Source organism: Nyctereutes procyonoides, unplaced genomic scaffold (assembly GCF_905146905.1).
Source record: "Nyctereutes procyonoides isolate TBG_1078 unplaced genomic scaffold, NYPRO_anot_genome, whole genome shotgun sequence".
Lineage (NCBI taxonomy): Eukaryota > Metazoa > Chordata > Mammalia > Carnivora > Canidae > Nyctereutes > Nyctereutes procyonoides.
The window spans coordinates 63,871,516-63,887,576 of NW_026575043.1; the positions used below are offsets into that span (position 1 = coordinate 63,871,516).

At 45.2% G+C, this 16,061-nt stretch overlaps 1 protein-coding gene across 4 annotated transcripts in view; it reads right to left on the reverse strand.

Annotated features, from left to right (window-relative positions):
* Positions 1 to 15,818, reverse strand: part of CHFR (checkpoint with forkhead and ring finger domains) — a 30,046-nt gene extending 14,228 nt beyond the window's left edge. The window contains exons 1-7 of one of the 4 annotated variants that reach the window (XM_055321921.1): positions 15,724 to 15,818; positions 15,374 to 15,517; positions 9,310 to 9,409; positions 4,626 to 4,735; positions 3,763 to 3,822; positions 3,423 to 3,632; positions 461 to 550 (exon numbers count right to left, since the gene is read on the reverse strand). In XM_055321921.1, coding sequence (XP_055177896.1) covers positions 461 to 550; positions 3,423 to 3,632; positions 3,763 to 3,822; positions 4,626 to 4,735; positions 9,310 to 9,409; positions 15,374 to 15,506 — 703 coding nt within the window. In that variant the 5' untranslated portion in view covers positions 15,507 to 15,517; positions 15,724 to 15,818. Of the gene's footprint in view, positions 1 to 460; positions 629 to 3,422; positions 3,633 to 3,762; positions 3,823 to 4,625; positions 4,736 to 9,309; positions 9,410 to 15,373; positions 15,518 to 15,723 lie in introns of all 4 variants that reach the window. The other 3 variants (XM_055321920.1, XM_055321923.1, XM_055321924.1) reach the window with 3 other exon arrangements.
* Positions 15,819 to 16,061: the final 243 nt, after the last annotated feature.

Sequence of the window (16,061 nt, forward strand, 5' to 3'; positions counted from 1 at the left end):
CTAAATAACCTTTACGAGGAGGTTAAAACTATCACTTGAAAGACAACTTTTTTTTTTTTAAGTTTATTTTTTAGTAAGATCTATACCCAATGTAGGGCTGGAATCCATGACTCCAAGATCAAGAGTCACAGGCTCCTCTGAGCCAGCCAGGTACCCTCAAAGACAACATATTTAAAAATAGATTTTCATATCAGGACAGAACTGGAACTTGGAATGCACTGCTTCCAGATCATGAGCATAAACTGACAGTAAACATTGTTCAATACTAATGATGTAAAGACGAAAGAAAAGGCTCAGATTTCCATTCCAAAAAAGCTGAGGCACCACAGGTCTGTGCCTGAGACACATCCCCATGCTTCTTCAGAAGGGGAGGCTCCAATGGGAGCAGCTCAAACTGTCCCACTAGGGCCCTATGCACTCCCCCAAGGGCCAGAGACACACAGAAACCTAAGACTCTGACCTCCTTTCATTTTCTTCCTGATGGGCTCCAAATCCTCCTGATCCTGGGGTTCCGACAGAGAAAAGGATGCATCCTCTCTGTCTGGCAGAGCTGAAGGAAAGATGGGGATTTCATCACTTGCCACAGATGGACCACACTCTTTTGGGGAGATGTATGCATCTCTGGAAGCTGTGAGAGGGACAAACAAAAGAGGTTCTGTTTCATCCACCCTAGAAGGAGAGAGCAGGCAGGTGAAGCACCAGATTCAAGCCAGGTCTAGGTAATCCAAGGTGCCGTATATTCTCCATAATACATACTCACTAGAAATATTCAACTACATTTTTTAGAAGATTTTTAATTTATTTATTCATGAAACACAAGGAGAAAGGAAAAGACAAAAGCAGAGGGAGAACCAGGCTCCCTGCAGGGAGCCTGATGTGGGACTGGATCCCAGGATCCAGGATCACAATGTGAGCCAAAGGCAGATGTTTAATCACTGAGTGACCTAGGTGCTCCTAGACTCATCGATTTAAACAAGCCCAGCTTTTTTTTTTTTTTTTTTTTATTTATTTATTTGTTTATGATAGTCACAGAGAGATAGAGAGAGAGGCAGAGACATAGGCAGAGGGAGAAGCAGGCTCCATGCACCAGGAGCCCGACGTGGGATTCGATTCTGGGTCTCCAGGATCGCGCCCTGGGCCAAAGGCAGGCGCCAAACCGCTGCGCCACCCAGGGATCCCCAAGCCCAGCTTTTAACTGGGCTTAATAACCTTTATCACAATAAAGCCCTAGTTTATAATACTTTAGTACAATCCACATGCAGTCTGTAATATTCAAATGGTAAGTGTTATTTTGAAAAGAGAAGAAACTGCCATATGGCAGCCAAAAGAGAAAGGTTAGAATTCTCTGGGGAGCAAATGAGCTTATAGGAAGAGACAGCTTCCAGGGCTGGCTCCTAGCTCTGGTCCTCACTCCCACTGTGGGGGGGCCTTCCCTGCTCAGTGGAGTGTCTCACTTCAGAATGAAGACTATGATGATGGTACCTCTCCAACAGACCCATCATGAGGATTCACTTAAAACTTATAAAGCACTTGGCACCCAATCTCACATTTAGCAGTCTGGTTATTCTCTTAGTAGGTTTAAACTGAGAGAGGCACATAGAAAAATTTCCCGGCCTTTCCAAGGTTGGAGCTAGGCTTTCCATCTGAACAATTTGTTTACAGCAAAATTTCTTCTATTTATGATTTTATTTTTTTAGTTGCACAGTATATAAATACATTGTCCTCTTACAATAAAATTAACAATTGTATGTGTCTACACACACATTGCATCTTCTTCATCTATCCATCCATCACTGGACACTCAGCTTCCCCTTTCTTTGCATCCTCACCAACACTTGGTATCCCTAGTCTTTTTTGATGCTGGCTATTCTAACAGGTATGAGGTGATGCCTCATTGTGGTTTCCTTTAATGAAGTTAGAACATTATCAAAAAACTAAAAACCAAAAAAAAAAAAAAAAAAACTAAAAACCAAATGTGCAAAAATGGAAGCAGTGGTTGCTTGCTTTCTCTCTCTCTCTCAAATAAATAAAATCCCCCCCCAAAGATTTTATTTATTTATTTGACATAGAGAGAGAGCACAAGCAGGGGGAGCAAGTGAGGAAGAAGAAGCAGGCTCCCCACTGAGCAGGGAGCACAAGGTGGGGCTCATGACCCAACCCAAAGGCAGATTCTTCACTGAGCCACCCAGGCGCCCCTCAAATAAACAAAATCTTTAAAATAAAGAGCGGGGGAAGTATTCTAGGGATTAGTAAGAGTTCTCGAAACTAGGTGAAAAAGAAACTTCACTGAAGAACATCAAAGAGCTTAATAAACAGGGTAAAACACCACTATCCTGGGTATTGTAAAAATGTCAATTCTCTCCAATCAAAATCTCAAAAAAGACTTTTTTTTTTAACTTAAAAAGATAATCCCAAGGAGAATCTGGAAGCAAAATACAGAAGAATAGCTAAGAAAGTGAACTAAAATATGAACATACATAATATGATCTAATTCACAAAACATATAAACACATATGTTCTACACTCTAACAACACCAACAAGGGAATGTTAAGGGCACATAGCACCTAGAGTCTGAATTTTCTCTAGAGACCAAGGAGGAAGGTAAAGAAGGTAAAGAATGATGCCGTAAGGACCAGTACATGTAAAACTAGTTGTTGGATTTTTTTTTTTTTTTTTTTTTTTAGTATTTATTCATTTAGAGAGAGTGCACACACAAGCAGGGGACAGGCAGGAGAGGAAAAATCTCAAGCAGGTTCCAACTCCCCGCTGAGCAGGGCACAGCCCGACATGGGGCTCAACCCTACCACCCCAAGACCATGACCCGAGCTGAAATCCAGAGTTGGCTGCTCAACAACAGAGCCACGCATTAAGAGCCTAAAACTGGCTTTAAATGATGTGTTATTCTGGATGAGTCTTGAAAACATTATGCTGAGTAAAAGCAGCAGAAACAAAAGGCCACAGAGTATATGATTCCATGTGTAAGAAATGACCAGAAGAGGCAAATCAGAGACACAGAAGGAAGGTTAGTGGTTACTGGGGACAAAGGAATGACTGCTGATGGGTGTGGGTCTCCTTTTGGGGTGATGAAAACATATGGGAACTACAGAGTGGTGATGAATGCACAACACAATGAATACAGTAAAATCCACTGAAGTGCACACTTGAACTGGGTGATTGTTATGGCATGCAAATTATATCCCAATAAAACTACCAGAAACACCATGTACTATCATCTCTGATTTTTAGCACTTCTATTTGGGATGCAACAAGACATCTACTACAGAAATCTTGCTACTGAGAACCTGATGCCTGATGCCACCTCCACCTTCCTGAGTAGTTTATCTGTCTTCTCTGTAGCAACACAGGTCAGAATTAGTGGCCACAAAGCAATGCAGCTACCACCAAAAGGTTCCTGTCTCACCAGAACTGGAGGAAGGTGCTTGCCCTGCAGAGGTGGGCTCCATGGAAGAGGTAGAAGCCGTGGGGAAGAGGTCTGATGTGGACGTTGATGGCTGTGGTTCCTCAAAGCACGCCTGAGTGGTGGGCGATGACGGCAGGACCTGGGGGTCGTCACCTTGCCCTGCACCTGAGGTATCTTTGGTCACACGGAACACATTCTCTTTATTGGCTTCTGCAAGCACAGAAAAAGAAGAATGAGCACACAATCAGGGCTCAGGTGGAACACCACTACCGTGGGCAAGACATTCCAGCAAGAATCAAGAGCCCTTACTATGTACCCACTTGGTTACGGTCTCACTTACCAAAGGAGTCTTGTGTGATGTCCTGCTTCTCATTTAAAGATTCATAGAGGTATGCCACATCTAAAAGGAAATTAACCAAATCAGAACAGAGTCCCCAGGCACCAGCTGGAACTCACTTCCCTCTTTTGTTCCTGTCACTTCAGTCCCCTTACTTACCAGCTAGTAACAACATTAAGCAGTTTAAGGGATTTCAAAACAAGTGACCCAAAATATCTTAACAAACTTTAAAATAAATAGGCTTCAGGAAAAAATTTCTGGAGCCAGGAAGCAGTCTAGGGAGGGCAAAAACAATGAATAGGTGATGAATTTGTGTTTTGCTGGCATTTCTAACTAACAGAAGGAGCAAACAAAAGATCTTGCCACGTGGCCAATGACTGGCTTTGTCTACACTTAAAACAATCTGAGAAATCTGCCTCCTTCTTCCACTTTGTAGGTAACCTTCAAAAGACTCCCCCAACGCTCCTTGTCCTATATCATTCTTCTCTCCCAAACACAGAACAACCGCTGGCCTCCAACCCCTCTTCTAGATCTTAATCCCCATAACTCAGGTTTCTTCTATGTAACCTAACCCATCCCTGTTCACTTCTGCCATTCTGAGGTGTGTGGCTCATGACTTTGGTGGGATTTCTGGAGAATAACTGGGACTCAGACTGTTAAGGTCAATGCTCCCATTCTTCAAGAGACATGAGTCACACCAAGAATCTAATCTACATCAACAACAAAGAAAATGTAGGTAACATTAACATATCTAAGGGAAATACCTGCTTCAGCAGACTCCCTTTCAACCACGCTTCCTACCTGTAACAGGACTTCCCCGTCAAGCACCACCCATGTGTCCACCCTGTCCATTCCCTTTCTCTTACTGTGTTCTGGCTCATTCTTCCTGTACACCAAGTAGATGACATCCCCCGTCTGCAAAGGGCAGGTCTGCTTCTTAACAACCTTCAGCTTGTTAATTACTGTTCCATTGGTGCTGTAGAGACAACAGAATTGCAACTTATCCTAAAATTTTCTTTTTCTATCACCACTAGGAAAACAGTTCAATATTACTGCTTTGAAAATGATAAAACGTTCATAAGAATGATGTAAATATTTAAGGAACCATATATGCCAGTGCCATCCTATAATTCTCCTGAGAAAATGCTTGCCTGTTGCCACCTTACTAACAGTCAAACCAGCAACCAATCTTATCAACATGTCTGCTTTTCCCAATGCCATGTTCTCCTCCATCTGCCTCCTGGTGGACCCTTGGACTTCTTTTATTTATTTATTTATTTATGATAGTCACAGAGAGAGAGAGAGAGAGAGAGAGAGAGAGAGAGAGGCGCAGAGACACAGGCAGAGGGAGAAGCAGGCTCCATGCACCGGGAGCCCGATGTGGGATTCGATCCCGGGTCTCCAGGATCGCGCCCTGGGCCAAAGGCAGGCGCCAAACCGCTGCGCCACCCAGGGATCCTGACCCTTGGACTTCTATGAGCAGCTCTGATTTCAGCTTCTCTCCTACATCTGCAATTCGCTATGTCCACAGATTTACCACTCCCTCCAGAAGTTACGACTGAGTCAGCTCATTCCTCAAATGAGCACTGACACTTAAGAGGATGGTTCCACCAAGGGGCGCCTGGTTGGCTTAGTCGGTTAAGCGTCTGACTCAGTCTCGGCTCAGATCTTGCTCCTAAATTCAAGCCCCACACTGTGCATGGAGCCTACCTAAAAAAGAGAGACAGACAGACAGACACAGAGACAAAGAGACAGGTTCTAGGTAGAAGCAAATAAATGCCAGGCTACAGACTAGAAGATGGCATGGCCCCCTTGCTGGGACGTCTCTCCAATTAGGGAGCACACTGCCAGGTGGAAGAGGCACAAACTGCCAAGGGGACAGACAGGAGCCCAAGTCAGACGGGAGAGGGAATGCTTCCTTGAAGAGGGACTCCTGAGTAGATATCTGAAAGAAAATCATTAATGGACGAAGTGCACACTGCAGGCATGGTGAATAGCGTACAAGACAAGAACTCAGCAAGCAAGCAAACTAACCCACTTTCAGGCATTCAAACCACCCAAGCTTAACTCTACAGCTTCACTCCCAAGGCCTCCAGTGGGGAAGAGGCCTTATATTTTACATTTGAGCAGACGTCCACTACTTGAGTGTTTGGTAAAGGGCCAGAAAGTAAATAGTTTAGGCTGTATGATTGATCACACAGTCTGTATCCCAACTACTCAGCTCTGCCACTATCACAGGAAAAGCAGCCATAGACAGGACCCAATCAAGGGGCTATAGCTGTGTCCCAATGAGACTTCACTTGCAAAAGCTGGTGGCACTACCCAATACAGCCAGGGCCTCTGCCACTAGGCTTCTCCTCACGATCCATTCTTGTGTTCTTTCTACCCAAAAAAGTCTGATTTTACACTTCTGCTTAAACCCCCTTGATTACTTCTCATTGCTCTCAGGCTAACGTCTCCAAACTCCCTAGAGTGGACAGCAGGGCCTTTCTACTCCAGTCTACTGTCTGGCTCTGCACTCACTACTTACCGTGAGCATGCAGGGCCTGCTTGTGCCTCAGTACCTGTAGTTCCTTCTGCCTGGAACAACCCCGCCTCCAGCCAGTTCAGCCAAGGAATGCAGTGGCTGCTAGAAGCTGGCAACGGCAGGGAACGGATTCTCCCCTAGAGTCTCTAGAAGGAGCCAGCCATGCTGACAATTTGATTTTAGTCCAATGAGAGCTGAGTTAGACTTTGTATCTTGAGCATTAAAAGATCATAGCTATGTGCTATTTTAAGCCACTAAGTTTGTGATAATTTGTTACAAGAGCCACAGGAAACTAAAACTGTCATATGGCCAGTACTGGAAAGCCAGGACCTGCTGCAGGACAGCTCTAGAACTACGGCTACATTATTCTACAGTAGGCTGAGAAATGAACTTAAGCTGTTACCTATTAGAAGAGAGGCAAGAAGCATCATTTCTTCCTTTAAATTTTACATTTTTTCTTTCTTTTCTAGTATTTTTTTTTTAAGATTTTATTTATTTATTCATGAAAGACAGATGGGGGGGGGGGCAGAGACACAGGCAGAGGGAGAAACAGGCTCCATGCAGGGAGCCCGACGTGGGACTCGATCCCGGGTCTCCAGGATCATGCACTGGGCTGAAGGCAGGTGCTAAACCGCTGAGCCACCCAGGGATTCCCAACATCATTTCTTCCTAATAAACCTAATTCTTAGTGATCAATCCCTACAACTGTCAGTTACCAAATAATCTCATAGCACTTGACCTTTACAAAAATAAAAATTCATCTGATAGAAAAAGCATACTCTTAACATATTGCTGGAAGCCTATCTGCCACTAGGTTTAAAATAGGCACATTCTTTTTTTTTTTTAGATTTTATTTATTTATTCATGAGAGACACAGAGAGGTGGGGGAGGGGGCGGGCAGATACATAGGCAGAGGGAGGGAGACGCAGGCTCCATGCAGGGAGCCCAATATGGGACTCGATCCCAGGACTCCAGGATCATGCCCCGGGCCAAAGGCAGGCACCAAACCGCTGAGCCACCCGGGAGCCCAAAATAGGCACATTCTGACACAGCATTCCTTCCTATAAACTTATCCCAAGAAAATAATCAGACATGAATGCAAAGTGTTTCAGAAGAGAATAATTGCAGTATCATTCACAATAAAAAAGTCAAAATAGTAAGTTTTCATCAGTACAGGAGTTGACAGGTAAGTTATTATATAATAATAATGAAAAAGACAAAATGAATGGTGGATACACTGACACACAAGCACTCTGTAAATAAAAGTGAAAAAAGACAAAGTGTCTAGCAAAACTAAAATATATACATATGTATTTTCTAAAGCATAAGTGGGATTTAAGAAAGCTTTTCACTTTTATAATACCACTTTTGTTGTATAACAATTTTTTAAAAAGAAAAGATTTTATTGCAGACAGAAAGAGCACATGTGTAAGCACCCGTGAACAGGGAGGAGAAGCAGACTCCCTGCTGTGCAGAAAGCCTGATGAGGGGCTCTATCCTGGGACCCTGGGTTCATGACCTGAACTGAAAGCATCTTGGTCAACCAGTTGAGCCACCCAGGCACCTCCAGAAAAAAAATTTTTTTTTATTTGGAGGAAAGAAGTCTAACTTGAATAGGTTTGCAACTTTTAGGTTATCACTGTCTTTTTAATTTTATTTTTTCAGAGATATATTTTTTTAAATCTTAAATTTATTTTTTATTGGTGTTCAATTTGCCAACATACAGAATAACACCCAGTGCTCATCCCGTCAAGTGCCCCCCTCAGTGCCCATCATCCATTCTCCCCACCACACGCCCTCCTCCCCTTCCACCACCCCTAGTTCATTTTCCAGAGTTAGGAGTCTTTATGTTCTGTCTCCCTTTCTGGTATTTCCTACCCATTTCCTCTCCCTTCCCTTCTATTCCCTTTCACTATTATTTATATTCCCCAAATGAATGAGAACATATAATGTTTGTCCTTCTCCAATTGACTTATTTCACTCAGCATAATACCCTCCAGTTCCATCCACGTTGAAGCAAATAGTGGGTATTTGTCATTTCTAATGGCTGAGGAATATTCCATTGTATACATAAACCACATCTTCTTTATCCATTCATCTTTTGATGGACACCGAGGCTCCTTCCACAGTTTGGCTATTGTGGCCATTGCTGCTAGAAACGTCGGGTGCAGGTGTCCTGGCGTTTCATTGCATCTCTATCTTTGGGGTAAATCCCCAGCAATGCAATTGCTGGGTCGTAGGGCAGATCTATATTTAACTCTTTGAGGAACCTCCACACAGTTTTCCAGAGTGGCTGCACCATTTCACATTCCCACCAACAGTGTAAGAGGGTTCCCTTTTCTCCGCATCCTCTCCAACATTTGTGGTTTCCTGCCTTGTTAATTTTCCCCATTCTCACTAGTGTGAGGTGGTATCTCATTGTGGTTTTGATTTGTATTTCCCTGATGGCAAGTGATGCGGAGCATTTTCTTCAGAGATATTTTTGCTATAATTTGAATATATTCAAGAAAGCTCATAGACATGGAAATGTTATTGGAAACCAGAAAATGCGTTTTCTAGTAACTGGACAGCCTAGTGAACTACTATGTTATAGAAAACAAGCCCTTGTTTCTTCTCTGTAGTCAATGGCTTCAAGAGAAAACAGAAGGGATGCCTGGGTGCCTCAGCGGCTGAGCATCTGCCTTTGGCTCGGGGTGTGATCCTGGAGTCCCGGGATCGAGTCTTGCATCAGGCTCCCTGCATAGAGCCTGCCTCTCCCTCTACCTATGTCTCTGCCTCTCTCTGTCTCTCAAGAATAAATAAATTTTTAAAATATTTAAAAAAGTAAAATTAAAATTAAAAAAAAAAGAGAGAGAGAAAACATAAAAGTTCGGATAGGGGGGCACCTGGCTGGCTCAGTCAGTGAAATGTGCAACTCTTGATCTTGAGGTTGTGAATTTGAGCCCCATGTTGGGTGTGGAGATTACATAAAAACAAAAACAAAAAAAACCTTAAACAAAAAAAAAAGTTCAGAAAGAACTTACCTGGTATCTTCTAGTGACACCTGACCAGATTTTTCATCCACTATAATTTTACAGTGATCTCCAGAGACCAGTTTATTGCCGGGGAATGAAAGGTCACAACCTGTAACAGAGAAAGGATACACATTGGATATGACAATGGGGACTGTGCACAATACTGCCCTTTGCTTAATCAAAGCATGTGGCTTAAAATCAAGACCCATTTTGTATGCACTGTAGGAGACAATACCTAATCAAGCAAGATAGGAAGTAATTTTTTAAAAAACATTTATTTGAGGGATCCCTGGGTGGCACAGCAGTTTGGCGCCTGCCTTTGGCCCAGGGCGCGATCCTGGAGACCCAGGATTGAATCCCACATCGGGCTCCCGGTGCATGGAGCCTGCTTCTCCCTCTGCCTGTGTCTCTGCGCCTCTCTCCTCTCTCTCTCTCTCTGTGACTATCATAAATAAATAAAAAAAAAAATTAAAAAAAATATTTATTTGAGAGAGTGGGGCAAGGGACAGAGTCTCAAACTCTTTGCTAAGCTCGGCCTGATGTGGGGCTCCATCTCAGGACCCTGAAATCATGACCTGAGCTGAAATCAAGAGACAGATGCTTAACTGACCGAGCCACCCAGGAAGCAATTTTTTTAAAACTTTTTTTTTTTTTTTTAAACAAAGCTTTTAAGTATTAATCCAAAGCAAAGGGAGAGGGACTGTGTCTCAAACCTTTCTGACTCCCTATTAACCTAGAGGATACCCCATCATCAGTTCTGGCTCCGCATCAACAGCTTCTTGGTGACAATTTCACAATACGCAAATATACACAGCTATCCTTATAAAAGCAGAAGTTTAAAAAACTAAGGGACTTAGTTAAGAAATTTTTCAGTATCTTAATTCAGTCCTTAATTTCTTCTTCATGTAATCTAAGATTTCATAAATTGTCACAAAACTGAAGCAATGACCAAGAGTCACAGAAAAAGTGACTGTGCAAATTACAGACACAGGTACGTTTGAGAAAATTTAAAACAAAAGAGGGATGCATCTACAACTAAATGTGATTATATCCTCATTTAAAAAAATATTTATTTATGTATTTATTCATGAGACAGACAGAAAGAGAGAGAGGCAGAGACACAGACGGAGGGAGAAGCAGGCTCCATGCAGGGAGCCCAATGTGGGACTCGATCCCAGAACTCCAGGATCATGCCCTGGGCCCAAGACAGATGCTCAAGAGCTGAGCCACCCAAGGATCCCGGATTATATCCTCATTAAATGCAAGGAGGAAACTCTGAAATGCTTTGTTCTCTCTACTAAAGTTTATAGCTTTATTTTTAATAACCAAACATGGGGGAAGATTTTATTTATTTATTCATGAGAGACAGAGAGAGAGAGAGAGGCAGAGATACAGGCAGAGGGAGAAGCAGGCTCCATACCAGGAGCCCGACGTGGGACTTGATCTGGGGACTCCAGGATCATGCCCTGGGCCAAAGGCATGCGCTAAACCCCTGAACCACCCAGGGTGCCCAATAAATAAAATCTTAAAACAAAAACAAAAACATGGGAAGCAATACAAGTGCCAATCATCTGGTGCTAAATTAAAAAAACCGTGGTACATCCAAACAGAAGACTACACAGCATCAAAAAGAAACAAATTACAGGGGTGCCTGGGTGGCTCAGTCAGTTAGGTGTTCAACTCTTGGTACCAGCTCAGGTTTTGATCTCAGGGTTGTAAATTCAAGCCCTGCAATGGGTTCTGCACTGGGCATGGAGCCTATACAAAGGGAGGGAAATGAATTGCTGATACACACAATAGTCTGAAATGAATTTCAAAATAATTGTGTCAAAGGAGAGAAGCCATACAGACTATGGTGGACTATCACATAATTCCACTTGATGACATTCTGGAAAAGTAGAATGACAGAGACAGAAATTAAATGGATGGTTGCCAGAGTTGGGGTTTAGAGGAAGGGGCTGATCCAAAGACCACTAGGAACCTTCTGTGGTGATGGAAATGCTCTACGTCTTGATGGCTGTGTTGATTCCATTTCTTAAAACTCACTGAAATACCTGTGAGGGGTGAATTTTACTGTATGTGAACTAGATCTCCACAAATCTAAAGTATTAGAAATCTTACTTGGACATTATACATTTGTTACAATCTGAGACAAATTTCACCTGTACCTACGCGATCATCCCAGCACTAGTCACCTGTCACTGGGATGGGTTTTTGTTTTTTTTTTTAAGATTTTATTTATTCATGAGAGACACAGAGGCAGAGACACAGGCAGAGGGAGAAGCAGGCTCCCTGTTGGGGGGCGGGGAGCCCAATGTGGGACTCGATCCCAGGACCCGGGGATCACAACCCGAGCCAAAGGCAGATGCTCAACCACGGGGCCACCCAGGCATCCCTGGGATAGGTTTTTAACAAGCTTCTCTACACCAGAGCATCATGCAGTTGATTAAATTTCTCACAAGGCTGGTACACATTTCTACCACTCCCCGAGCATGGGAAGCTCTTTGGAAAGGTAAGGTCTTCCATCTCCCTTTCCATATCAACTCAGCTCTCCCTTCTCCCTGAAATAATGCCTTAATAATAGCAGGCATGTTATTGTCCTTAAATATAATCAACTTCTACAACTCTTATGTGTCTTCCCAAAATTCCTGTTAAAGGCCTGAACCCCAATATGACTGTAAACAGGGCTTGTGAGGAGGCAATCAAGGTTAAAAGAGATTAGGGTGGGACCCCACTCTGATAGGGCTGGTACCCTTAGAAAGGAAGAGGACCAAATCTCTGTCTAGCACTCAAGGACTAAGAAGGTGGCTGTCTGTAATCCAGAAGAGGGCTCTCACTAGGAAACAAATCAACTAGCATCTTGATCTTGGATTTCTCAGACCTAAGAACTGTGAAAGACAGGGGATCCCTGGATGGCTCAGCGGTTTAGTGCCTGTCTTTGGCCCAGGGCGTGGTCCTGGTCTCCCATGATTGAGTCCCACATCAGGCTCCCTGCATGGAGCCTGCTTCTCTCTGCCTATGTCTCTTTCTCTGTGTCTCTCATGAATAAATAAATAACATCTTAAAAAAATAAAAAATAAAAAAAGTGCAGCCCGGGTGGCTCAGCGGTTTAGCGCCGCCTTCAGCCCAGGGCCTGATCCTGGAGACCCGCGATCGAGTCCCACTTCGGGCTCCCCGCATGGAGCCTGCTTCTCCCTCTGCCTGTGTCTCTCATGAATAAATAAAATCTTAAAAAAAAAAAACAAAAACGGTGGAAGATAAACTTCTGTTGCTTAAGCTTCCTGGTCTGTGGCATTTTGTCACAGCAGCTGGAGGCGACCAAGAGGGCAACTTCTGTTTTGCTGGAAATGGTAATATATTTGCCAAAAGGAATTCAACTAAGATTAACCCAACAATCTATTTTTTGCTCTTTGTATTAACATGTAAATGAAGTTATAACACTGTATTAAAATAACAATGGCTAGCATTAAGTACTAATCCTTAGCCAGGCTCCTTTTATGCATTTGGAAAGGTTAAGATCTCAATTACTCTGCAGTGACTCTAAGAAGTAGGTACAAAGGTATGGAAAGTTAAGTCCTTAGCCCAAAGTAAGTTATGCAGTGGTGCCAGGTTGGAAACAGAAGCCTTCTGGTTGCTCTTCACCAACTTATTACATCAATTAAAGACAATCAATGCATTTTTCAAAAGTTTCTAATGACATATAAATACAAAGTTGTAAAAAAAAAATTAACTTGATACTGATATTTAAGACTACAAAAAAAAAAAAAAAAAAAAAAACAACCCCAACATCCCAAACAAACAAAACCAAAACCAAAAACATGTTCAGGTACACCATAAATGGTAAAATAAAACAAGAATATTTATTTTATTATCCTTTTTTTAAATTTTTATTTATTTATGAGAGAGAGAGAGAGAGAGAAAGAGAGAAAGAGAGAGAGAGAGAGAGAGAGAAAGGCAGAGACACAGGCAGAGGGAGAAGCAGGCTCCAAGAACCGGGAGCCCAACGTGGGATTCGATCCCGGGTCTCCAGGATCGTGCCCTGAGCCAAAGGCAGGCGCTGCGCCACCCAGGGATCCCTATCCTTGTTTTTTATCATAGTACTCGGCCTTTTTTTTTTTTTTTAAACTCCAGTATAATTAACATATACATAATCTTTGTTTTTAAACCATACTTTCTCATGCTTTTTTTAAAAATATAAAATCAGATACAAAACAAAACAAAACAAAAAAACAGACCTAAATATAGCGAAGTGATGGTTAGCAGAGAGAAGGACGTTGGGGGAGGAGTGAGCTGGGGGAACAGAGACTGAGAGTACACTTTGCACGATGAGTACTGAATAATATATAGAACTGCTGAATCACTGTATCATACACCTAAAACTAAACACTAAGTTAATTAGACTGGGATTAAAAAATAAATTAAAAATATATTTAAAGTCCAAGTGATGCTTTTTTTTTAAGTCATTTGTTTTTTTTTTTTTAATTTTTATTTATTTATGATAGGCACACAGTGAGAGAGAGAGAGGCAGAGATACAGGTAGAGGGAGAAGCAGGCTCCATGCACCGGGAGCCCGACGTGGGATTCCATCCCGGGCCTCCAGGATCGCGCCCTGGGCCAAAGGCAGACGCCAAACCGCTGCGCCACCCAGGGATCCCTCCAAGTGATGATTTACTAACTTTCGGACAAACTAAATTTTTTTGTTGCCTTAACCAGTGCACTTCTCTCCCTGTAGGGAAGTGAGGAGGAGGGCAAGCTGCCGGATCGTCACTTAGGAGTGGCCAAGCAGCTGTGTGGAGGGTGACCACGCTTCATCTCACCTAGCTGCGCAGCTGTTCCTGCCCTGTGCTTCCCAGGTTCAGTCAGCCAAGGCCTATTTGAGCAGCACTATTCTAAGAGGGTATGCTCCAGATTTTATTTTACTTTTTTTTACTTTTTTTTTTTTTTATGATAGTCACACAGAGAGAGAGAGAGAGAGGCAGAGACACAGGCAGAGGGAGAAGCAGGCTCCATGCACCGGGAGCCCGACGTGGCATTCAATCCCGGGTCTCCAGGATCGTGCCCTAGGCCAAAGGCAGGCGCCAAACCGCTGCGCCACCCAGGGATCCCCTTGTTTTGTTTTTTTAAAAGATTTTATTTATTTTTTCATGAGAGACACAGAGAGAGAGGCAGAGACACAGGCAGAGGGAGAAGCAGGCTCCATGCACCGGGAGCCCGACGTGGGATTCGATCCCGGGTCTCCAGGATCGCGCCCTGGGCCAAAGGCAGGCGCCAAACCGCTGCGCCACCCAGGGATCCCTTATTTTACTTTTTTAAAAGATTTTATTTACTTATTTATGAGAGACACAGAGAGAGAGAGAGAGAGAGAGGCAGAGACCCAGGCAGAGGGAGAAGCAGGCTCCACGCAGGGAGCCCGACGTGGGACTCGATCCTGAGTCTCCAGGATCACACCCCGGGCCGCAGGCGGCGCTAAACCGCTGCGCCACGGGGCTGCCCTCTGCTCCCCGGGTTAAACGCTGCCACCTACGACTATATTTTTCCCTCTGAGCTGCATCCCGCAAGTTGTGTCATACCATGTTTTCATTTTCATTCATTTCAAGGTATTTTGTAATCTCCCTTGTGACTTGTTTGACCCCCTGGTTGTTTAAGAGCGCGTTGTCCGATTTCCACACTGAATTTTCCACGGTTGTTTTTTTTTTTTTTTTCTTTCTTTCCTGTTACTTTAATTTCATTCCGTGGAGATCGGAGATGGTCTCCGCCGTAACGGATCTGAGGGGACTGCATTATTCTAGGGGCTTACGGGAGCGCGCCCGCTTCATGAGGCGGTACCAGAACTAGACAACCTGCGGGAGGCACGGAGAAGTGACAGGCCCACCGGCAAGTGAACAAATGGCCGCTCTCACACCACAGCCGATTCCACTGGAGAAACTGGAGAGCACAGTGGGCCCCGCCCAGGGGCCTCCGGGCGGCCCGGGGAGCCGCCTGCGCTGGCCCGACCCCGGTCCCTCCGCCCCTCACCCCCGGTCCGCCCGGCCCCAGCCCCGGCCCCAGCCCCGGCCCCAGCCCCGGCCCGCACCTCTCCTCCGCCCGATGGTCCACTCCCGCTTCCTCAGGAGGACGTGCGGCTCGCCGTCCCCGGCGCCCAAGCGGAGGAGCCTCCCCCACGGCTGCTGCTGCGGCGGCTGCTCGCCTTCCCGGGGCTGCTCCATCGGATTCACATCTGACGAGATCCGGAAACGCCGGCTGAGGCGCTGGGACCGCAGAAGCAGGGGCTGCGGCCCGCCGCTCCGCCCTGAGGCCCTCCTGGCGCCCACGCCACACCACGCCGCCGCCGCCCCGGGTCGAGCGCCCGCCTCCTCCCGCCCGCCGCCGCCTCCCGCCGCGTCCCGCCCGCCGCCCCGCCGCAGCCCCGCGCCATCCGCTTACCCCCCGCCCCGCGCCTAACCCGGAACCGGCCGCACCGCAGCCACCACAGCCGCCGCTGTCAACAGACATCGCGGATTCCTCAGCTGATCGGCCAGAGCCGTCCGGGCCCTGCGATTGGCTGGCAGCGGCGCCCACCGAGCGCAGCGGCTAGAGCGGAGCCCCCAGCGCCTCGCGAGACTGCAGCGCGGGGGCCGGCGGCGCGTGCGCAGACGGGAGGCTGCGGGTCTGAGCGCCATCTTTGGTGATGGCTCAGACGGCTTCGTCCGCGGCAGGCGGCGCCATGTTAAGTGGTGGCAGAAGGGACGGAGTTACTGGGCTTGGGCGTCCGGGACAAATCC